General features: G+C 39.2%; 1 protein-coding gene across 2 annotated transcripts; it reads right to left on the bottom strand.

Moving 5' to 3' along the window:
- Positions 1 to 200: 200 nt before the first annotated feature.
- On the bottom strand, positions 201 to 23,678 carry LOC125458187 (ubiquitin-conjugating enzyme E2 A-like). Of its 2 annotated transcripts, XM_048543182.2 has the most exons (6): positions 23,419 to 23,678; positions 20,082 to 20,162; positions 14,448 to 14,473; positions 12,815 to 12,904; positions 9,616 to 9,704; positions 201 to 2,948 (listed from the first exon to the last, which is right to left on the bottom strand). In XM_048543182.2, the coding sequence occupies exons 1-6, from the start codon at positions 23,460 to 23,462 to the stop codon at positions 2,820 to 2,822; spliced, it is 459 nt and encodes a 152-aa protein (XP_048399139.1). In that variant the 5' UTR covers positions 23,463 to 23,678; the 3' UTR covers positions 201 to 2,819. The 2 variants fall into 2 exon arrangements, with proteins under 2 accessions (XP_048399139.1, XP_048399141.1); XM_048543184.2 differs by lacking the exon at positions 20,082 to 20,162.

The raw sequence follows: 23,678 nt of genomic DNA, 5'->3' as shown, positions 1-23,678 counted from the left end.
TTCTCTTTTCAGGGCGATCAATGAATGTGTAGATCCTGCAGCAGACTAAACCCTGAAATCACTGAAGAAACAACTGGATGTCACACCAGACTGATGCTAGACTCTCAGTTGATGGATGAATCAAGATAGCAAAATTGCCTTCTGTATTTGGTTCTGCATTCTATGATAGTGAGCGGCAAATACAAAAGTTCCTCACTATACATTTTTAAAGCACTTGTACTCTCAAAGTTGTTTTATTTAAAAAAAACTGGAAAAAAAAAGAAGTGTTTGCTTCAATACATATTGTACAACATACAAGCATCATGAAACTGCAGAGCCCAGGGGGCTATGAACATTCTCGCCAGTGTTACCTATAAAATTAGAACACAAAGTCCATCAGTCACTCAATTGTTTTCCAAGCCTCCAAGTACAGAGTAGAAACTTTTTTTTGGGGGGGGGGGGGGCACGGTTAAATGAAGAGAAACGACTTCAGCAAACATCATTACATAGTTAATATCATCAATGACTTTCTGTACAAAACACCTGCTACACTGAGTGAATTAATCATTTTTCTTCAGCAAAATAGATGGCAACCAAGTACTCGTTTTTAATTACTGAAACAGAATCATAAATACATTTCTCTCACTGACCTCCTTATTTAAAAAAAAGCACTAGCGAATAGGGTACAAAAATGTTTGATACATCTTAAAAGGGGGCTAAGGTTTGAAAAAAAATCTTTACAAAAGAAATAAAATGAATACTTTGTACAGCATGAACAGAAGTAGTTAATTTCCACAAACCACAGCAGAAAATCTAACCATTTCAAAAACATGACAACATTCCGATAGAAACAACGGGCAATTACAATCAAGTTAATTACTGCAAAAGAAAAAAAATTTTCACACTGACGTGCATTACTAAATCAAAGCTCCTCAAAGGGAGTGATCCTTGTTTGGGCTATGAAACACTCACTGTGATCCTGAAGAGTGGTGAAGGCTGCAACTATTATTTGTTGGAAAATAAATAAACAAATTTCTGGGTGTTTCCAGCTAAGCATCTACCAATAGTGATGGAGATTCGCAATCTTCTGGGAGAGAAAGAGATTTGGTAGTTGGCTTTCCTCGAAATGGGGCTCCCTGTCAGGAAAGCATTACTTTTTGTGGGGTAAAGACTCTGCTCCATCATGGCACAAGAGGTATTCATGAAGACATTTAGAAGCTACTCGACTGAACTTTTGCTCAAAATTGCAAAACAAAGCTGTGTTTCCTCATTTGATGGCATTTCATTCAAAGTTAGAGGTTTGTGGCTTTTTTTTGCCATTCTAGGTTGCTTAACAGAGCTGAAACAAAGCATCTAAATATGAAAAATCACCATTTTATACATACACAGAACATCAAGCAGAAAGTTATTTTTGTTCAGCAGAGGAATGATTTATAAAGTTTTCCCCACCTACAGTAGCAACTAATCACCTCATGACGTTATCAAGAGGATATTGGACACACTATAGTAAGTTATGACTATTGTCCTTTTAAACAACAGATATGAATTTTTTCTGCTTTTTGTAGTAAAGGGATGCCTAATTACAATTGATTAGAAAATGGAGCATTTAAATTAGGATGCAATGAAATGGGGATCAGACAAGATCAAATTCGGCCGTGAAACATCAAACACACACACACACACACACACACCCCTCCGCTTATCCAAACTTGCATGAAAAAATGCACACTTGCTTTTACAGCAGCTGTAAGATCTCACCTCTCAAAATAGTTTGAGGGGAGACAGTCAATAAATTTGACAGGGGAAGAGATTCTTCTTAGCTGAAAGAGATTGTCTGGTATGAAACAAGATTTGAAGTACTTCCCCAAACACATCGTAATTGATTTTTAGAAGCTGACATGTTTCACACAGCAGTTACAAAATGAGAGATTTTTCAAAGTGCAGACAGCCATCAGTCATCATAGCAGGCACAAACGACAACTTACAGTTCTGTGCATATCCAAATTATAGAAGCACTGGACATTACAGATTTGTGGGCACCCAAATAGCAGAAGCACCTGCTTTATGCCTGGGGTACACATTTAAGCCTTCTCTGATTTATCGACATGACAAAGTGCTTGTTGTAAACAGATGCTTTCAGTAACACTGCACCAATCAGATTTGGCAGATGGTACAGTTTTTCCACATGATAAAATAGATGCATTCCTTAGGACAACCCTCAAAATAAATTGCAAGATAATGTGGAAATGTATTCTCCTATGGGGTCAATGTTAGTTGTATTGCAAAAAAAACTATGAACAGACAATATCAGTTCATAACCAATACAGAGTCTGAGCTCTGCTGAGAGAATGCCACAACAGGTTGTTCCCTGTTGCTGAGCAGATTACATTTAAATTGTCTTCTACCTCAACGTACTTCAGGTGTTACGGCTGGTTTTCACGCCACCTGTATAAAATAAAATCAGAAATTTTGTTTAATGGATCCCAAAACCAGAATTCCTCTGATGCAGATCAGACTTTGTTGTTCACAATTCAAGAGTTCACACTCACTCGTATCAATAAGGTGCTAATACACTAGTTGGTTGATGTAAAGATGGGACAGTGGTGATGCCAAAACAAGGGAGATCATAGAGTGTACGAATTTATCAAATACTGCTTAAAAATTCACATCATGCAACAAAAGAACCCTCTAACAGCACAAACAATAAAGGGCTAAAATTCCTTAAGAATGTCAGCAAAGAATGTATGCAGACTTTTTTTGCCAGTCTTATGACACTGTTTGCATTTACTCAGGTAAAATAATGCACTGGGCAGTCAGCAGAGGATTCTTGTTGCAGTAGGTTAGCAGTCACTCCAGCTTTGCTCTACAATAGCAGATACCCTCTTCTCGTATTCACGTTTGTTTTCTTGATAAAGCTGTGCAGCTTGGCTATTTGCTGGACTGTTGGGATTTGGTTCATCAAGTAGGGACTAGAGAAGAGGAGCAAAGAAAAGAAAAAAATCAGGATTAAATTTGGACATTTCACATCAAATCACTCATTCTGATTGTTTACTGTTAGGAAAGCTTAAAAGACAGAACTCTCAGAAAGTCTCCTCCCACTCAGAACATTAGGTGCATTGTGCCACACCGCATGTGAAGCAGTTGGCAGTGCTTTCCCCAGACCTTTGCCAATAGCAATTTGGGCCCAGTCGCTATCAGATCCCTGACAACATCACAAGTGATTCTTCCTCATATCCACTCTGCAACTGCCATTTAACATTAAATCTAAGGCAAAGTTGAGATTAGAATTAATCGCATGTTTAACTTTGGACACAGCAGCATGGTTGGCAGATAAATTGGGGAGTTAATTTTTACTTGAAAAAAGAAGTGAGAATGGCAGTGTCAGGTAAAGAATCATTTCTACTTACTTTTGCAGAATCATTCAGCAAATTGAAATATTCAAATTAGTCTAAATAAATTAATTTGAGTTACATTAGCTCACTTTACATGGTCTTATTGGGCATGATGAGAAGGGATCACTTTTTATTAATTTATTCTTTGGATGTAGGTATCTCTGACTATGCAAACATTTATTTCCCATCCCTAATTGCCTAGAGAGCAATTACATCAGGTCTGAAGCCATGCACAGGTCAAATCAGGAAAATTTCCAATGGACATCAGAGAAGCATTTTTTTCATTAAAAAATCACTAGAGCTTATAGGGCCAATGGCTTGCTGTTAATTCCAGATTTTGTTAACTAAATTCAAACTTCAACATCCGGCATGTAGAATTTGAACCTATGACCACAAAACATTGACTCAGAGTTCTGGTTTACGAGTCCAATGGCACTGCCACAATGTTACTGCCTCCCTAAAATACATGTATATTAATATTTTAAAAATTATAAAAAGTTAGAATTAAAATCAAACGTGTTCTTCCTTCACCAGAAGGAAACTATCAAACGTTGAATGTCACCAGATGAAAACGTTGTATGAACTAAATGCACATTAAGTTTAAACATGCCTGCTTTAACAATCTATGAACACTAAACACTGACCAACAATCTCTACCGCACCACTGAATCAGCGTAGTCGTGAACCGAAAATGAGAATTTGACTCTGAATGGTGCACTGGGAACGAGGCTAAACCTGCCACAAACTCCTAACCCTAAACCGGTTAGACATAGTTGATGGATGAGTTTTTTTTTTGGGGGGGGGGGGGGGGTAATTAAAAAGTTAGCTAGTCTTGGCTGAATGTGAATCTTCTCTTCTAATCAATTAGATCATATTCAGACTTTATCATTCCCTTTTCTAGCTAACATATTTGTTTAGATCAATCACAAATTGCTTTCTTCTTTTGTTAAATCATATGACTGTTGAATCTTTCAACATATATGATGGTATTCTGAGATGGCTCTTAATCAGTATCTCATAGCATAAAAACCCTGTCAAAATTTATTCTGGTATGAGAAATAACAACCAAACAAAAACTGCTTTCACCATAAGGCATGGTTAGTCTGCACCAGTTCGGGTAAGCTGTAACCATAGAAACATTCACACTGCAATCACTTAATTGTAAGTGATAGAATAAGCATATTCTTACCATCCCTAATACAAAATAAGACCCAAAGACAAATTAAGTGACAGAAATTCCAAACTACCATAACATCAAATTAGTTGAGATTATTGCAACATTCTCCAAATATACATGTCACTACTAATAAGCATAATCCCCACCCTGTTTATCTAGGTATCATTCTTAATAAAAAGCTTTTCATGGTGGCAACATCTCATCAGGGTTGCAGAAGAAAACATTAAAATCTGCAACAACCTCCTCAGTAAATTGGCCAGCCCTTCAGTGTCTTGCCTTGTGATCCCTAAAGATCTCTGGTCTTATCACTTTGTACTTAACTGCATTCTATGACCAAGAATGGCATCGATCTGCTTACACCAAGCCTATCAATGCTCAACACAATAATATGCATCATTATAGGCTTTCTGACCAACTGACCTTACCGCACCCAGTTCTGAGCAACATTGGCACCCCTCCATTTCAAAAGGCTAAATGCAATAGGCACACAACTGGAGGGGGTGCTCCAAACTAAGCCTACTGTTCTGCAATGGCCTTAGCTCACTAACAGCATCCTTTCTCATGCCACATCACGCGTAATAAAAATCAAATTTGTTTGACACTTTTATTGTTACATCTATACTTTCATTCAATTCTTTTAATTTATGTGCATGCTAGATTTTCAATCTTTTTTTAAAAAATGTGTTGAGTGTCAGCAGATACAGTTTATAATTAAATTCACATGCAAGTAATGAGCTGAGGACCTATCACAGGAGAAATAAGAGCAAATTAAAAAGTCCACAAGTAAGAACTCTTGTATTATAAACCCACTGTTCATCCACCTGCTTTGATTGCCCTTTGAAACAATGGTCCATTCTAAATAATTTGTGGATCAGCCTCTACAAAGCCACCAACGGGGTAGCCAAGAATATCCAGGATGCAAGTATGATAGAGTGCTCAATAATGAGTCATTGTTGAGCGGGGTCTACCAACTAAAATAGAATATAGGCTTAAAGAATTCTTCCTAGCCATTGACAAAGCTACTGCTTGGCTCTGTAATTGTGCACTCAAAATAAAATAACTTCTAATAATGACTAGTAAATCCAGTTAAGATTGCATCAAACTGGAATTAAGAAGTCATGCTTGCCATGGAAATAGAAATACAGCATACAGTACTGCCTTCAATAAAATCTGCAAAGGTACAAACCACAAAGCATTTAATCATTCAATTTTCCAGGGATAACGGCTTACAGTTTATTATAGATAGACTGTAGAAGTGCATGTTATGTCTTTAAGAGCAGAAAAGACTAACTGCAGAACTGGTAGCAATGCTCAAAATCATGAAGTGTCTGGATAAAGTCTTCAATGGTTGAAGTATCCCTAACTGAGAATACAGATTTAAGAATGACAGAAGTGAGAGAGAAATTGAGAAAAGAATATTATTTTCCCCAAATAAAGGATGATTAGGATTTGAAATACAGCACCTGACAGGGTGGTGGACAGAGATTAAATGGAGACCTTCAAAGTGGAATGGGATAAATACTTCATTAAAAAAAAATGCGCAGGGAGAATGGAATAACTGGATAGCTCCTCAAAGGAGCAAACATATTAAACAGGCTGAATGGCCTCCTGCCATGCTGTACTATTGTTCTCAGTGATCCCAACTATTAACCTTCTAATGGGGAGGTCATTAGAGAAGTCAAAGACAATGAAGTCTAGGTTATTTCCCTGAGTGACTCCTGCAATGGTGCCTTGGGACTTAAATATTTTGCCTCTTACAATCATAACTATCTTCATTTGTTCTAGATATGACAGCTGGCAGTTTCCCTCCAACTCCTAATTACAATTTTTAGGATTCTATGAAGGCACACTCTATCAAGTGCTGTCTTGATTACAAGGAGAAGTCACTCCAACCAACAGTTTTGTCCACGTGTGGGTGTATTGAGGTCAGGAGCAATGTTCCCTTCAAGCTGCGTGTGACAACTTCTGATTCCTGAAGTCTCTGCCACACAAAGACCCTAGGAGGTCTGCACAGAAGAAAATAAAATTAGTAAAATCACTGGTCAGGACCTTTGCTGGGCTCTACCATCACAGATGGGGATGAGCATGGAATGTTTTTTCTCCACTTCCTTTGCTGTTTAATTGCTCACCATTCACAACACGATGCTGGAGGACTGCAGAGTATTGACCTGGACAGCTTAGCTCTGACTAAAGCAGGCAGCCTCTGCTGTTTAGCACGTGTGCAGTCCTGCATAATAGCTTCCCCATGTTGACTCCTCATTTTATTTTCGTTTGTAGTTGTTCCTGGCATGGTCTCCCAGATTCCTCACAGAACCAGGGTGAGCTGCCCAGTTTAATGGTAATAGTGCAGCGAGGGATATGTTGGGCAATTAAGTTTACAGATTGTGATGAAAGACAATTGCAGGTGGTGGCTCACAGTGCCTCAGTAATGCATAATTTCAAACCACAACTGTTCTGAACCTCTCTCATTCAACACAGTGCTAACATAACATAATATAACAGAACATACTGTCATCTTTTTAAGTTTTAAATTTGTTCATGGGATTCGTGTGTCACTGGCCAGACCAGCAGTTATTTCCTATCCCTAGCTGTTCTTTAGAATAGCACTTCACAATGTTTTTCCCAACTAGAATGCCCATTGGAGGCTCGTAAACATTTGATACACCCTAAAGAGAATTGTGAGGTAAGATGGGCCTGTCTGCTACAGCAGGAATGAAGCTGTTGTAACTTAGTCAGAGCTCCATGTCAATTACTGCTGCATCAGAGCTCCTCGTGGAGCAATTTTCTGCTTAAAACTCCAGTGCCATGTTGATGGTAGGAACTCTGTGAGGACAGGATTTTTACTCAATAGAGATTCTGTAGTGATCACTTTCATTAATACTGGAAAGGATAAATGGATCTGCAAAAGGCTGTTTGGTGAGAATAGGACCATGAAGACTTTTCTCGCATTAGTTGGTGAGAAACCTACCTCGAACCCAGTCCGACAGATAGCTCTTCAAAACTCCGCCAGTGCAGTGCTACTGATCCACTGTTAGGTGATGAAAACTGAAGTGCCCTGGCTAGAGCACATCTATATCCTTGCTACTTTCAAATAGTGTTCAACATGAAGGAGTAAGGATTTATCCATTGAGGGAAGACGTATATGACAATCCACAAGATTTTCTTTGACCCTTGGTACCGTGAGATTTCATGGGATCTGGGATCAATGTTGGAGGTAATCATGGTCACTCCATCCTGACCACACCTCTGGAAACTCTCATGCCTTGTCAACTAAAGGGCATATCCAGGGATGGTGATAAAGGAAATAGGGATACTGCTTAAAACGCTATTCTGCAAATATAACCATGTCTATCTCTTGCAATTCTAGCATTAGATGCTCATATATTAGAGACTAAGGATCGACTGAGATGACTGTACCTTTCTCATTTCAAAGCCTGCATAAATGTCACATGATCCATCTATTTTATTGCTTTACAACTCTTCTGTGGTGGTTTAACTGAATTCGTAGGTTAAAAAGCTATTAAAGAGCTGCTCAAGGATCTTAAGGAATGCATAGATCATATTAAGAAAGGCAGCCAGATTTCCTCTCAAGGATATGAGATGAGTTGTTAAAATCATTTGATATTTCATCGTCATTACTATTGATATCTCCTTCTACTACTCAAGTTTAGGGATCTAATTAAGACAGAACTGGAGAGCAGCTGCCCACTGTACAGGTTTGTGGCGGACACAAAGGAGTCAAAAATTGGATAATAAACTAAAAATCTGCACTGATAATAGGAAACTTCCAAACCAATTAGAACTATACAAACTAGCATTCCTTGGAGACAGTACAGACTGCAGATATTGGAAGTCGGAGTCAATAGATGTGAGGCTGGAAAAGCATGAATTGGACAGCATCTAAAGAGCAGGAAAAATCAACATTTTGGGCGAGAACCCTTCATCAGACCTGCATCCACCTACCACCATCCCACCTACCCTTGCCCAGGCCCTACCATACTTCTATTCATGCCAGGGCTTCCCTCCCTCTCCTCATTCCTGACGAAGGGTTTCGGCCCAAAATGTTGACTTTCCTGCTCCTTGGATGCTGTTTGACTGTCTGCTTTTCCAGCTTCACATCTATTGAAACTAGCATTCCTTGGTTGCAAACAAAGTGCAATAGTTAAAATTTTGGAGATGAACAACAGAAATTGAAGACAGAGCTGTGTTTATGACAAAACTAAGTCCAAAACAAAAAAGAAAAATCAAGTACAGTATAAAAATAAATGTAAAAGTGTAATTAGATATAAAGAGATATATTAAGTCAAGAAAATGTTAAATAATTTTGGAGCAAAACCAGTTAAAGAAAGAGTAGGGGTTGTTGTAATGAAGGATAACATGTAGCACAAACTAACAAACATCAATGAGTTACGGGGCTCTGTTTTTATGAAAGAGAATGGAATGGAAGAATACAAGATGATAACAGAGAATAACTTAATTATATTTTTAACTACACTTGGATATGAAGGTTGCCAGTTTAACAGTGTCATGGAAATGTATGGCATGGAAAAACAGACCCTCTGGTTCAACTTATCCTTGCCAACCAGATATCCTAAATAAATCCAGTCCCATTTGCCAGCATTTTGCCCATATCCCTCTAATGTTATATTATTTTGTTTTTCCGTGCTGCACATTTCCACGACTGTGACTCAAATATTTCTAATACTCATTATATTCTCTTCATCAATATGTGGATTGCTAAGAGGTTATTCTGTTAATGAAGTTAGCTGACATATGGTGGACAGAATATCATAAAAGAATAGAAAACAAATTAGTGAGTAAAGGATGGTTTTCACCAGGAGGAAAATAAACACTGGTATTCTATAAAGATCAGTTTTGGGATCACTGCTCTGTACAGACAAAGTTATAGGACTAAAATCATTTAATGTGGATTATTGAGGAGGACAAACTATCAATTTGCAGATGGTAGACACAGAGAACCAAATTAACCATGAACAAAACTGGAAGTGCCTTCAGAAATTTCATAGACTGGATAGAACAGGTAACATAAACGAAAGAAAAAATTACCTGAATAGACGTTAAAATTGATGAGACATCATAGGTTGGGCTCCATCGATTCTGCAATATGTCTAAACATATACTGCCATCTGCATAAACTGAAGTAAGAAAACACGGCAAAAAGTTTTGTTTCTAACAGTAAAACAAATGAGATTATACGAAAACTGCAGCTACTACATTGTTTTCAGAATATGTTCAACAATAAAATTTGGTATTGACCAGGGAGCAACAATAACCAACATAATATGGCAACATCACATGAATGAAGGGAGATCATACCGGGCATTTTAGATGCTGTAAGAAGTTAATTCTCCTTTAAGTGGACAGAAAGAGTGCTGGAAGTCACCTGCCCTTTAACAATCGTAACGATGCCAAATTCCCAGTGGATTACAAACAGATATACCCAAACACGTAAAGGTCTTTGAAATTTCAGTGTTTATTTTCACAAGGGATATATGCTGATTATTAACAACAGTTTCCTTGAGGGCAGGGGTTGGTTTAAATTCTTTTTTCCTTTTAACTACTGTTCAATGGAAAAGGAGTTGCTGCCAAACCTGGTTCTCAGAAATGAGGCTGGCCCCAGTGGATCAAGTTGCAGTGAAAGGACATTTGGGGTACATTAGTATTTACATTATATGGCTTAGGTTGATCAATTAACTGGGGAAAAGCCAACTTCACTGTAAATGTAGTCTAAACTGAATAAATCACTCGGCGATAGCAAGGACCTGAATAAATTGTACTTAGGGGTCATCAAGAAAAACAGTAATTCAGCAATTCGTCACCAAAAAAAAAGATAGTTCAGGCACAGTTAAGATACTTTCCCTTGGAATGGAAAGGTAAGGCAAGCAAAGCCAGGAGCTCCATGGATGACAAAAGAGATAGAAATGATGATCGAGACAAAACAGTTTGCTCTTGATGTCAGAAGAAAAATACATCTGAGAACCAAGCTAGATGCAGAAAGTCCAGAGGGGTGAGAAAGCAAACAGAGAAATGTGTGTTTAAAAAAAAATCCCTTTTGACAAAGTGCCTCACGTTACAGGTTCAGATCTGCAATGATGGGCTCTAAGTTAATCATCTAATTGAGACTGAGACTATCTAGCTAAAATAAAAGGGAATCTGTTTATCTTCTAAAGGGATAGAAATAGTAAAAGAATGGTAAAAGGAGGAATAAGGTTAATTAGGGACCCAGAAAGGGTATTTATACATGGATGTAGGGGCAGAGCTAAGGTATTAGATGAATACTTTGCACATGTCTTTACCATGATGCTACCCAGGTCTTGGTGAAAGAAATAATTAGAAGGTTTTAAAATTGATGAGTTAGTGGTATTTGATAGGCTGTCAGGTATTTAAAGTTGACAAGGAATTAGGACCAGCGCACCCAAGGATACGGAGGGAAGTGAGACTGGAAATTGCTGAGGCTGACCATAATTTTCCAGGTTTCCTTGGAATTAGGGTGATGCCAGATGACTGAAGATTTGAAAACATTATTCAAAAAGGGTGTGAGGATACAATGATAGGCCAGCCAGTTTAGTTCAGTGGCTGGAAAAAAAAATCTGGGACAAGTTGACCCATGGATAGAGGAGGACTGAATAACAAAAACCAGTATGGATTTTTTGTGAGAAACTCATGCTCCACTGAAGTTTTTCTTTTGAGGAAGTAACAGAGAAGGTTCAAGACAGCAGTGCTATTGAGGTATAGGATTGCAAAAGACATTTGATATCATGTAACACAGAATTGTGAGCAAATTTTATAGCTCATGGAATGAAAAAGGAGGAAAGGAGCTAGAGGAATATCTGTGGAGGAATTTCCAGGGGTCAGTGCTGGGACCCTTGCTTTTCTCTGATATGTATTAATGACTGATACCTTGAATTTAGCACAATTTCAAAACCTACAGATGATATGAAACTTGGAAATGTTGTAAGCTGTCAGGCCAGTACAAAACTTCAAAAAAGGATCCTGACAGGTTGGTGGAATGTGCAGACATTGACACAAAGTTCAATGCGGAGAAACTAAGGTCACTCACTTTATGAGACAGATGGAGAAACAATGTAAGCTAAATGGTACAAATAAAGGGGTGCAGGATCAATGGGACTCAAGCGTGTTTATGCATAAATCATTAGATGTAGCAGGACAAGAGCAGTTAACAAAGGATAGTATCCTAAGCTTCACAATGAGGGATAAAGAGTACGAGAGCAGAGAGGTCACGTTGAGCTGGTCTAAAACACTAGTACAGTGTTAGATGAAATACTGCATCTAGTTCTGGGCACCTCTGTTTAGAAAGAATGCAGAGAGTGCAGTAAAGATTATGCGAATGATTCCAGGTTTGAGAAATTTCAAATATGAAGATAGATTGGAGAAATAACAGGTTTTCTTTGGAGAGAAGGCACCTGAAAAGAGGTATTGAAAATCATGAAACAGCATGACGGAAAGGGAGAATCTGTTCCCACTTCAAAAAAAGATTAAGGAGAGAGTACAGATTTGAAGAAATTGGCATAAGTAAAAGCAATGCAAGGGAAAGCTTCTTCTCTCAGTGAATGCTTGTAGTCTGGAATTCATTGCCTGACAGTGTGGAGGAGGCAAGATCAGTGAATATATCAAAATGGGAATTGAGAGATTATTTGCAAAGAAATAACATATAGGGTTATGGGAAGACAATAGGAAAATGGTATTAATTGACATTTCATTTGGAGAACCTAATGTTAGACCAAATGGTCTCCTTCTGTAGCATAACAATGCTGTGGTAATGAACTGTAAAAGCCTACCCTTGGGTTTGATCTCAGTGGTGTGTACACTTATTCAAAGTCTGCAAGGATTTTTTAGACAACGTGTTTCTTTATCGCCACATTTGAAGGTGGGTCAGATTCAGGAAGGGGAACAAACTGTGTTCCATAAACATTTACTACCTTTCCTGTTGTGTATTCTGCCTAATGTGCTTAAGCTCTTACCACAGAAAAGTTCATGCTCCTAATTATTGTGGGAAAAAAAATCCCTTTTTAGAAAAGTGCCTAAACTTACAGGTTCAGATCTGCAAAAATGGTTTCTAAGTTAGTCTCAATTAGATGATTATCTAGGTTCACACGTGAAGAATGTCAAATGGGAATGGCCAAGAAACCAGACATGTGTCAGGGCATCATATCCCATTGAGTCAATTACATTACAAAGAATAAACTGAAAAGATATCTATTGTACAATACGTAATAACACTTACCATTTGGGTGGAACATTTTTGATACAAATCTAACAGTTGGAGGTTTGTTAGGATATTCCTCTGTGAATTCTATAACCAGTTTGAAAGTGCCTATGAACAGAAAAACAAATGATTCTTGCATATACCTGCATACAACAAAACAAAAACCACTTAATTGTCAAGTGAAATATTACACATGAATTAGAGCCATCATTCTCCTCCGTATATTCACACAAGGAAAGAAACCCTCTTACAGTTGGCAGTACATTACAAAACCCTTGGTAAATATTCCTTCTAACTACTAGACAAAGGGAGTACTTCTGTAGAATGAAAGCACTATGTAGTGATACAAACATTAAGCATTAATTCCTAGAAACTTCTTAAAGACTCTCTTCAAATATACATTTTTCTACTCTTTCCCAAAACTTTTGTTTTATGTTCGACTCTCCCCTGAAAAATCATTTTACAAGATGTAATTGATTACTGCAACAAGTAGAGACTGATGTCTTCAGCTGCCCCTTGATTCAAGAATGACATCTACTCAGGGTCTCCATGTAAATTAACAGACTGATTTTGATCTACAGATCTTTGTGGGGCAAGATGCCTCTTGAGGCAGCAGGAATCAGATTGCAGGCTCTGTTCCTTTTTAATTCCTGCTGCTCTGTCTTAGTATTGCATGGTGGGACTTGAAGTGTGATGCAGCTTGATGGGCAAGCATTTTTATTTTGGGGAAATAAAAATTCCTAAATACAAATCCAAGAAGAGTTTAACCACTTCCCTTTTGATATGCAATGGGATAGTCAGTGCCAAATATGACACCCACCTGAACCATCATTACCATTCTTTTGGCTACTGCTGTCCAGGTCAAAGCAGCTAGCTTGACAGAGCCTCACTCGCCAACTTAAACATTAATCCCCATCTTTAGCGACACAGTGGTCACAGCATGTATAATCTACATAGCTTCTTCGACAGCGTCACCTAGACCTGCAACTAGTATGTATTTTACATTTTGGATACAATAACAAAGAAAATATGCCCAATGGCAATTCCAGAACCTGCAACTTCCTCTTGAAAACACACAATAACTTGGCTGTGAGATATACTGTCCCTTTTAATATCAATGGATCAAAAAAGTCTGGAATGCCTCCCGAATAGAACTTTAGATATACCAGCATCATACAGGCTGATGTGATTCAAGAAATAAAAACCCTGCCCTGGAGATGGACAATAAATATTAGCCATGTCAATCACAACTTCATTCTATTTGGTCCTTGACGTTGCTACTCGAGAAATTAGCAGGATCACTATACTTTTCATGCACCATCAGAAATGTGTGCATTATAGCGCGTCAAGCTATAGTCTTCTTCTAGCTACATATTAAGCAACATAAGGAGCCAAGTATCTTTTCAAGAGTGTTAAATCACTCAAGGTGACCCAACATGTGAACAAACCAATATGACATACAGCAAATCACAAGTCCACGCTGGTAAATGTTAACACATTTAGTTTTCAATTTCAGCAGCAAAAGTCACAGGACAATAACATGCTGAACTGAGCAAATTAACCTTCTGTCTCGCTTTCCCAATAGTTTTGCTGAAGTAAATTAATGAAAAAGGATTGATTCAGTTGATTTTGTTCAGCAATGCTGGCTTACCATCTTCAAAAGGTGTTCCTTCTGGTCTAGAAGCAGATAAAGTCAAGAAATAATTAAAAACATTAAGTATTGAAACATATTTGGGATCAACAAATGCCACTTACATTCTAAAACAGCAGCATTAAAGAAACTGATATATGTTTTATGTACCAATTTTAAAACCAGTGCATTAACATTTGGTACGTAAATTATGATAGACTTATACAATTCAAGACTGGCTGTTGCATGCTGTGACAGACTGACCACGCCACCCGGAGATTATTTTGACTGCAGAGGCCACAAGAATTATTCTTAATTGGCTGTCAAGTACTGTCTACCAGGAATGATTACAGTTAGTGCTTTACTGGAATAGGTTTGTAAATATTCTTCCTCTTTTCTGGGTCTCTTCTTCCATTTTTACTAATATTTGCTATTGTTTAGATATTCTCCAATTCTTTAGAAGTTAATTCACACTAATTGGGACAACTTAGTAATTATACTAAATAAAAACCAAAAGAACTCCCAATGCTGTAAATCAGGAACAAAAACAAAGTTGCTGGAAAAGCTTAGTAGGTCTGGCAGCATCTGTGGAAGAGAAAACAGAGTTAACGTTTCAGGTCCGGTGACCCTTCCTCAGAAGTGATGGTGGCTGGGAAAACATCAGTTTATATGCAGAAAATAGGGAGGCGGGTGGGGGGGTGGGAGTAAACAATAGGATAGAGCACAAAGAGAGAGACAGTTGGACAGATAAAGGAGTTGCTAACTATCAGACTGGGAGGGTGAATAGTTGTTAATGGGGACTGTTAGTGACTAACAACAGTGGGTGTGTAACAGCAGGCTATGTGGTAAAAAGGCCTGGTGTGTAGGGTGGGAGGCTGGGACATGGGAGAGTTTAGGCCCTAAAATTATTGAACTCGATACGGAGTCCGGAGGGCTGTAGGGTCCCCAAGCGGAAAATGAGGTGTTGTTCCTCCAGCTTGTGCTGGGCTTCAGCAGGCCGGAGTCAGAGATATTGGCCAGGGAGCAAGGTGGTGCATTGAAGTGGCAGGCAACAGGTAGTTCAGGGTCTTTTTTTTTGGCGAGCAGACTGTAGATGTTCTGCGAAGCGGTCACCAAGTCTACTCTTCGTTTCCCCAATGTAGAGGGGACCACATTGTGAGCAGCGAATGCAGTAGGCTAGATTCGTGGAAGTGCAGTTGAAGTGTTGCTTCACCTGGAAAGTATGTTTGGGCCGTTGGATACCGGGGAGGGAGGAGGTAAATGGGCAGGTGTTGCACATTCGTCAGTTACAGGGGAAGGTGTTGGGGGTGAAGGAAGTATGGACCAGGGTGACCCAGAGGGAATGGTCCCTGCGGAAGGTGGACAAGGGAGGGGAGGGGAATGTGCGTCTGGTGGTGGCATCTTGCTGGAGGTGGTGTATATGGCATCTGATGATGATCTGGATGTGGATGCTGGTGAGATGGTAGGTGAGGACAAGCGGGGGGGGGGGGGGGGCCTATCGCTGTTGCGGGAGGGAAGAGAAGGGGTGAGGGCAGAAGTGTGGGAGATGGGTCGAACCCCATCAACAACCGAGCTGGGGAATCCTCAGTTGAGGAAAAATGTGGACATTTTTTGGAGGCTCCCTTGTCGAAACTGGCCTCATCTGAACGTATGCGACGGAGACAGAGGAACTGGGAGAGTGGGATGGAGTCTTTACAGGAAGTGGGGTGTGAGGATGTATTGCCCAGGTAGCTGTGGGAGTCAGTCGGTTTGTAATGGATATTAGTGGCCCCTGGAGATCCTACAGCCCTCTGGGCTCAATATTGAGTTCAATAATTTTAGGGCCTAAACTCCATGTCCCAGCCTCCCACCCCACACACCAGGCCTCGTTACCACATAGCCTGCCACTACAACCACACACACCACCCCCCGGATGTTAGTGACTAACAGTCTCCGTTAACAACTATTCACCCGCCCAGCCTGACAGTTAGCAACTCCTTTGTCTGTCTTTCTCTCTCTTTGGGCTCTATCCTATCAGTTACTCCCTATCCTACCCACCTCCCCATTTTCTGCATATAAACTTACATTTTCCCAGCCACCACCAGTTCTGAGGAAGGGTCACCGGACCCGAAACGTTAACTGTTTTCTCCTCCACAGATGCTGCCAGACCTGCTGAGCTTTTGCAGCAACTTTGTTTTTGTTAATAATTATACTATTGCCCTTTGCTGTTCAAATATGCTGACCATGTTATTCATTAGCAAGCTTTGAAAATCACCTTTTAAAATGTCTGCTGTAATTTGTGAATAACCATCAGGATCCGTACAAGTTCTAAAATATTAGAGCTCTCTCATAATTTGTGAATAAATACATCATGCATTGCAATAGAGAACAAAAATTTTCTTATAATTTGTGACAAAGGTGAGAGTAAAGTTTTCAGCTCAACTTTCAGGGTGTGTACACAGTTAGATGCTGTAATCTAATAGTTGCCCTTAGGAGGTACCCTGCTCAGCCATCGGATGTGGTACTGGGGTCTTTGGCATAGACTTGATTCCAAAATAATCACAATGGATTAGAGAACCACAAATGCAACATATACTATTCAAGGAGGGAAACATAAAGCAGGAAAATAAAGGCCGGCTGTTTATACATCTGTCACTAAGAAAATGTTAGAATTTATTATTAAACATGTAGTAAGAACAGAATACAATTGCATAGCATCAACACAGTTTTGTGAAAAGGAAATAGGGTTTGATAAATTGCAAAGAGCTCTTTGAAGATATACTCAGTAAGGTGGATAAAGGAGAACCATCAAATGTAGTGCATTTGGATTTCCAAACGGCATGCTGTAAGGTGCCACATAAAAAGTTTCTAGACAGGAATTTATTTAATGGTTTTTCAGATGATACGTCAGCATGGATAGATGACCGGATAACAGAAATTCAGGGCAAATAGTTCACTTTTGGGTTGGCAAAACAAACTCTTGTTACTGGGGTACTATTACTGAGACTCAAATAGTTATAATCTAGATTAGTGATTTAAAGGGGGATCAGAATGTACTGTAGCCAAATTTGCTGACACACAAAGTAGGAAAGCAATTGCCCCTATTAAAAAGTTAGTATACAGGCTCATCGGATGGCTGAAGACAGGGCAGCAGCATAAAGACAACCAGAGATACAATCTCCCAGTTTGCACTCAGTTGAAAAAGTGATTGATAAAAGGAAAAAGGGTGACAAGCATACAAGTTTAAAAAAAATAATAAATGGGTCATGTCAACACTTGGTGACTCCAGTGTTAAATCTGATGGAAGCACAGATCTGGATTTTGGACAAAGGAAGGATTACATGGTCAATACCTTACACTGTCAAATAGCTAGTGGACATGCATCATAAAACGTCACCACATGTGTGTCTTAGATTCTTCAAAAGTCCTTAGACAAGTTGAAGAGTGTAAGATATGAAGAGATAATAGATAGATTTACTAAGTGTGTGCAAAACATAACCCCAAAGGGAGTATGATGTGAAAAATTGCGACGTGTCCACTATTAGGATATTATTTAAAAATGGAGACTGACTGCAGGCGAGGGAGATCTGGGTATCCTTGGGCAGGAATCACAAAAGGTTAGCATGCAAGTATATCAAGTAATTAAAAAGGCAAATCGAATGCTGGCCTTCAGAATAAGGAAGATGGAGCACAAAATAGGAATTAGTCAGCCAAACAGCTTTTGAGACGACCACAATTAAAGTAATGTAGTTTTTGTCTCCTTAATGAAGAAGTATACTAGTACTGGAAGCGGGTCAAAGGTTGTTTCACTGGGCTGATTCTGAGGGTGAGAGGGTGGCTTATGAGAATGGTTGGGCTAGCTGAGCTTAGTCATTGTAGTTCAGAAAAAGAGAGAGGCAATCTTATTGAAGAAATGTAATTTTGAAGGGGTTTGAGAGGGTGAATATCCAAAGCAAGTCACCCTTTGTGAGGGATTCTAAAGCTAGGAGACACAGTTGAAAAACAATGGATTCTCCCATCTATGGGATGGAAGGGATTTCTTTTCTCAGAGCATTATTACTCTTTGGAACTCTCATCCATAGGGAGCTGGGCCAAATCATAATGTGTTCAGGGTTGAGTTGATAGATTTTTGATCTCCAGGGAATTTGAAGGTTATCAGGCCAGGGAGGAAAGTGAAGTTAAGGCCACAACAGGATCTGCCATGATCTTATGAGATGGGGAAAAGCATGACTGATAGGTGTAGGTAAAGGCCATTCAGACTATTTCTTATAATTTGCCTCCATACCACAAATTTGAAGAAAACATTATGGCTATTGCATTCAAGAATGAGACTGAACTGGGTGCTTGTGATCAATATTGGAAAACTTCCCTGGACTTGACAAATTAAATGTTACAAGTGTCACATTTCACTTCTGAAGTCATTCAGTGTTTGAAATTTTGAAAAAGAAACTGCTGTTACAATTCTTCAATAAAGCATCGGTGTTATTTGTCCCAGACACCACATCTCTTGTAGGAGTGACCACTTGGATAATACACAAGACTAGAGAAAATCTCTAGCAAGATTTGTGGGCAGCTGAGAGGGACATGAACCGTACTTTTGTCACTGGAAACAAAATTGGGACCATAATCATGCCTGGATTACACCCCTAATGACTACAATTTATTCTGCTTGGACAAGTAAATACCAAGAGCACTGACTCTTTTGCTAGAGAGAAGGGATTAAAAAATGTCAGCCAAGGTTTGCGATCTTCCTCACTAACCAAAGTATTCAAACAGGACTGTGCACACGTCTGAGAAGTTGGCAGATCACAGCACAAGCTTACAACTAAAATAAAACATGAAGAAATTTTTCCATGGATGCAAAAGGCTTGGGTTCAAATTCACGATTCTTTATTTTCATTCTGAAAGGATTCACTGTAAATGTGACAATTGTTTTGGCTTTGATGTATTAAAATTTCATTAGCGCATCTTCTTTCCTAGATCAGGAAGATAATGACTTTAAAGCTGAGCACGGTATGGTGATGCTATTTCATACATCAACTACCAGATGCTTCTGGATAGTAAATTATGAGTAGTTGTGCACTCTGGACTTGCTTCTACAAAGTCATCTGTGATTGCTCTACATTTTATTACAGGGCAGCAGAGTCTCATTGTATTAGTAGGAGGTAAATCTGAATCCGATATGCGCAGGACAATGAAATACCAATGACCCAAGGCAACACACTCCCTCAAGATGTATTTTACGAGCTTGAAGTGTTTTGGTGTACGATTATTCATTCTTGTGCATTCAGAGATGTAATCTTCAAGTCTGTCTTGTTGTGTGCAAGGTCTGTAATACGCATATAAAGTGCTTGATTGAATGAGGGAATTATTTTGTTGTTGGCTTACTCCTACCACCCCCACACTACAATAATCAGCTAAGTTTTAATTCAGAGGGAACATACAATAACAGGTGAAAAGAAGTCAGTGGGTAAATTGATGAATGTTTACCACAAAGAATTTAATTAAACTTTCTCCCTCTCTAGCAGTTAAGAGTGAAAAAGATGGGAGCTTGAGTTCTGTTCCATTTTATTAATGCGAGAAATGCTGGAAGTTTTTGTTAAACTGCATCATTTAATTAGCACCAAGAGCAAAGCAACATATATCCCCATCATCCAGTCTAATTCAATTACTCACCCGAATATAACTGCATTCCAGGACATAATATTATTATCAGAAGGAGCTCCGCTAACACCAGCTGGAGGATCCTCTTGTAGCCTAGTTAGACAATACACTTTAAAACTCAAACTTTACATTTCTGATTCATCAATAATAAACTTGTCATAAGGTTAATCAGAATAATAAAAATAAAATTATTCCACTCAGTGGAACTTCTAATCTGAGATATCACAGATTTCCCAGGGGAAGGGGATATGTACACTGCTTCATGACCAGTTTCACTCAATTTGAGTCCTGTATTTAAAATCAACCTCTATTTGTGATTTTCAGATCATAATTGCTGTTAATTTGAGTATGATGCTCTGTAACAAACTCCGGAAAGCAGAAAAAAAATTCTTACTTCCAGTCAAAGAATTACGCTCTAGGCAGCCGCATGGGTGAATGCCATTCATGTTTTCAGTCCCCAAGAGCAGCAAATTGCCAAAAGTTACAGATTTGCCTTGCTCTTACCTAATCTTGAAGGACAGCACAACTAGATAACTAGTACTGTTAATATGCCATACAACTATCCCAGATTTTAATAGATTGCACTATTAAAGCCAAAAATATGTCACGTGAATAAAAATCATTTAACTGAAGTGGTGAAAGTTGAGGTAGTTTCTAAAATAGTTCTCAGACCTAGAGAGAAATGGAAACCAGTTCATCGTGACAGGAATTACTGGAACATCCATGTTCATAACAGTTCTAAAATAGATTCTAAAACAAGTTATTTTTAGAAAATTGACAGTATAAATAGAGGCAGAACTTGATGGCTCATAGGATTAAGTGAGTTAAGAGATAGTGCCCTCTTTTTAAAATGAGAGAAACAAGATCATAGACGCTTGGTACCATGTGCTTAAAATTGTGTTATCTGCAAATGTCACATTTCTGAATTGCTTTTATCCAGTTTCATGGTGTATGTTAGGATGAAAAAAACCTGTATAAAAATGTACATAAAACATTATTCAGTATTATTTGTGCGGTGGATGAGCAAATTAAGTTTTTAGCTATGCTGTTGCCCCGCCAGAAACTGCAAACCGTTTCTTGCAATGCTAGACCTCATATTTAGATTGTCTAACATTTCCAACTCTGATACGCCTCTGTTCCAACAACATCACTCAGTGTATCTCCAACAGAAACTTCCCCTGAAGATACATGCTATCCTCCAACTTCCTTCTTGTATGATTACTCTTCCTGGGGCATGTTGAAACTGTAGTCAGGTGGGGTCTTGGGCAGAATATAGAGGTCCGCATGAGCCACTGGCTACCAGGGACTGCTTGAAGACTATTCCCTCATTATTTCCTTCCCAAACATTGTATAGGACAAGAGATGCAAGAAGCCCAAAACAGTTGTTTGGACAAAAACCAATACCTTACTGCCCTACAAAGCTGTACCACCTTAAGCGTACTTCTCTGGATGACAGCCCTTTTAATAGTTCTAAGAATACAGAATTAATAACTAATACATAACTAATTTACAGATAATTGCTCCTATTAACAAGTCAGTATACAGGCTCATCTGATGGCTGAAGACAGGGCAGCAGCATAAAGAAAAGTCATAGATTCAATCTCCAAGTTTGCACTCAGTTGAAGAAGTGATCGATAAACGGAAAAAGAGTAACAACCATACAAGTTTTAAAGAATAAAAAATGGGTCATGTCAACACTTGGTGACTCCAGTGTTAAATCTGATGGAAGCACAGATCTGGATACTGGACAAAGGAAAGATTACATGGTCAATACCTTACACTGTCAAATAGCTTGTGGACATGCATCATAAATGAATATGCATCTTAAAAAGTCACCATGTGTGTTTTAGATTTAAAAGTCCTTGGATAAGTTGATGAGAAAACTTAAAAATGTTAGACAGGATTTTTAAAATACAATGTAATTCCTGGTTCGACAGCACCTTTAATATAGGACAGACACAAAACCTGATGAAAGTTTGTGAATAGTTCTTGTACATGCACCTCAGCCAAGACAATGAAATACATTAACATTTTATGGCATCTTTGTAATAATGATGATCCAAGGCCCAGAGGGCTGAAAAAAATTGGTTCAAATCATTCAGGATGGTGCTTAAACTAACACAGCAGTGCTTATAATGTAATATCCTGAGTCATCTACAAAGCACTCAGTAAATCTCATTATCTCTGAACAATCCCTGACTTCACATTCACTCTTGCATGTAGAATTTGATTTCCTCGTATATCCCCCTTCCTCTATTCCACTCAAGATAGAACATTCAGCATCTTGAACCTACTTGCTAATGGACCCTCCAACTCACTGTTCCTATATACCTCTGCTTGGTGCACTGTGTCTGCAAGCTGTGAAAACATGCAGTAATTCAATTCAAATGTTTTATTTCCAAACATGGGCAAATTAAGTGATACCAAGGTGAAGTACTTTTGGTTATAAGCTGTTGGATAGGTGGACAATTGAAGTAATAAAGCAATGACTAACAAAGTGTAATTCTGGTGTGAATCACAGAATACATTATCCAGTCTGATCAGCAAGGTTCAACGAGCTGCACTGAAAAAGCATTTACACTTAGAGATTTGGGACAACCTGGATTTATACAGCATTCTTAACGATCTCAGGATGTCCAAAGCCACAATACAGAATTACTAGTAACCCTTGTTGTAACATACAAGGCAGAACTGTGCCAGCACATATTGTTCATGCTCACTCATGAGGGATGTCCACCTATTTAATGCAATAGAGTTGGCAGCGTCTGGCCAGTGATTCACCTGGGAGAGCAAATTTGTGGTGGGAAGCAGATGAGTACCCACGTGTTAGACATATTGCCCTAAAATAACATCAGTGACATCAGAGGGAGCTCTACAACAGCATTTGTAAATGTTGCTCCAATTTTAAGGAATAACTTGCTAAATCCATACTAGGTACTAACTAATACACAAAACTCACACTTGCTTATAGGAATCTATCCTTGTGTTCGAGGAAGATTTACGTTGGGAGGGGAAACAATATCATTGTTGGCTGACACACATAGTAATTCGCCAGCACTCGAAACTGCCATAGGCATACAGATGGACACACAACACCACCTCACGGTTGCTGCACTCCAAGCCCTAGCAGCACCGAAGGTCTATTCACATCTACTTTGACCGACCTCTGCAGACGAGCTACCTGACTGAGCTTTATTGACACCAGAGGCCTGGTCGACACGGCAGGCCCGTCAGACACAACACCCAGGTTGAATAACGACGAGGTGGAGACCCAGACAAACTCACCGCACCCAACCCCAACCCCAACCCCCCCCCCATTCCTTTGGGATATTTGTGTGGGTGTGTTCACCTTTTGAAGTCTCTCATCAGCCGCCGCCTCGCCGGGGTGGACATAGCGACGACAAGTCAAGCCGCAGCAAAGTCACTTAATTCGCAGTTACCGATCTCAACAATTACGGATTCACAGCAACAAAAAAAAACGCGGCTGTCCTACGCTTGGACGCGAGCTCCACTTGGCGGCGGCGGAGGACGCACGGAGTCTTCCCCTCTTTTTCTTTCCTCTCACCTCCACTCCCTCCCCGACAGCCCGCTCCCGGTAAACAGCTACCT

This window comes from Stegostoma tigrinum, chromosome 13 (assembly GCF_030684315.1).
Source record: "Stegostoma tigrinum isolate sSteTig4 chromosome 13, sSteTig4.hap1, whole genome shotgun sequence".
Lineage (NCBI taxonomy): Eukaryota > Metazoa > Chordata > Chondrichthyes > Orectolobiformes > Stegostomatidae > Stegostoma > Stegostoma tigrinum.
The sequence above is the reverse complement of the archived record's forward strand: the minus strand, read 5'-3'. Positions and strand labels throughout refer to the sequence as shown.

Excerpts from the sequence above, each read along its gene's own strand:
- LOC125458187 (XM_048543182.2), bottom strand. The coding sequence starts at position 23,462 with ATGTCCACCCCGGCGAGGCGGCGGCTGATGAGAGACTTCAAAAG. Across the intron at positions 14,474-20,081 it reads TGGAATGCAGTTATATTCGG|ACCAGAAGGAACACCTTTTG; the intron begins GTGAGTAATTGA and ends ATCTGCTTCTAG. Across the intron at positions 9,705-12,814 it reads AAAAATGTTCCACCCAAATG|TTTATGCAGATGGCAGTATA; the intron begins GTAAGTGTTATT and ends TTCTTACTTCAG.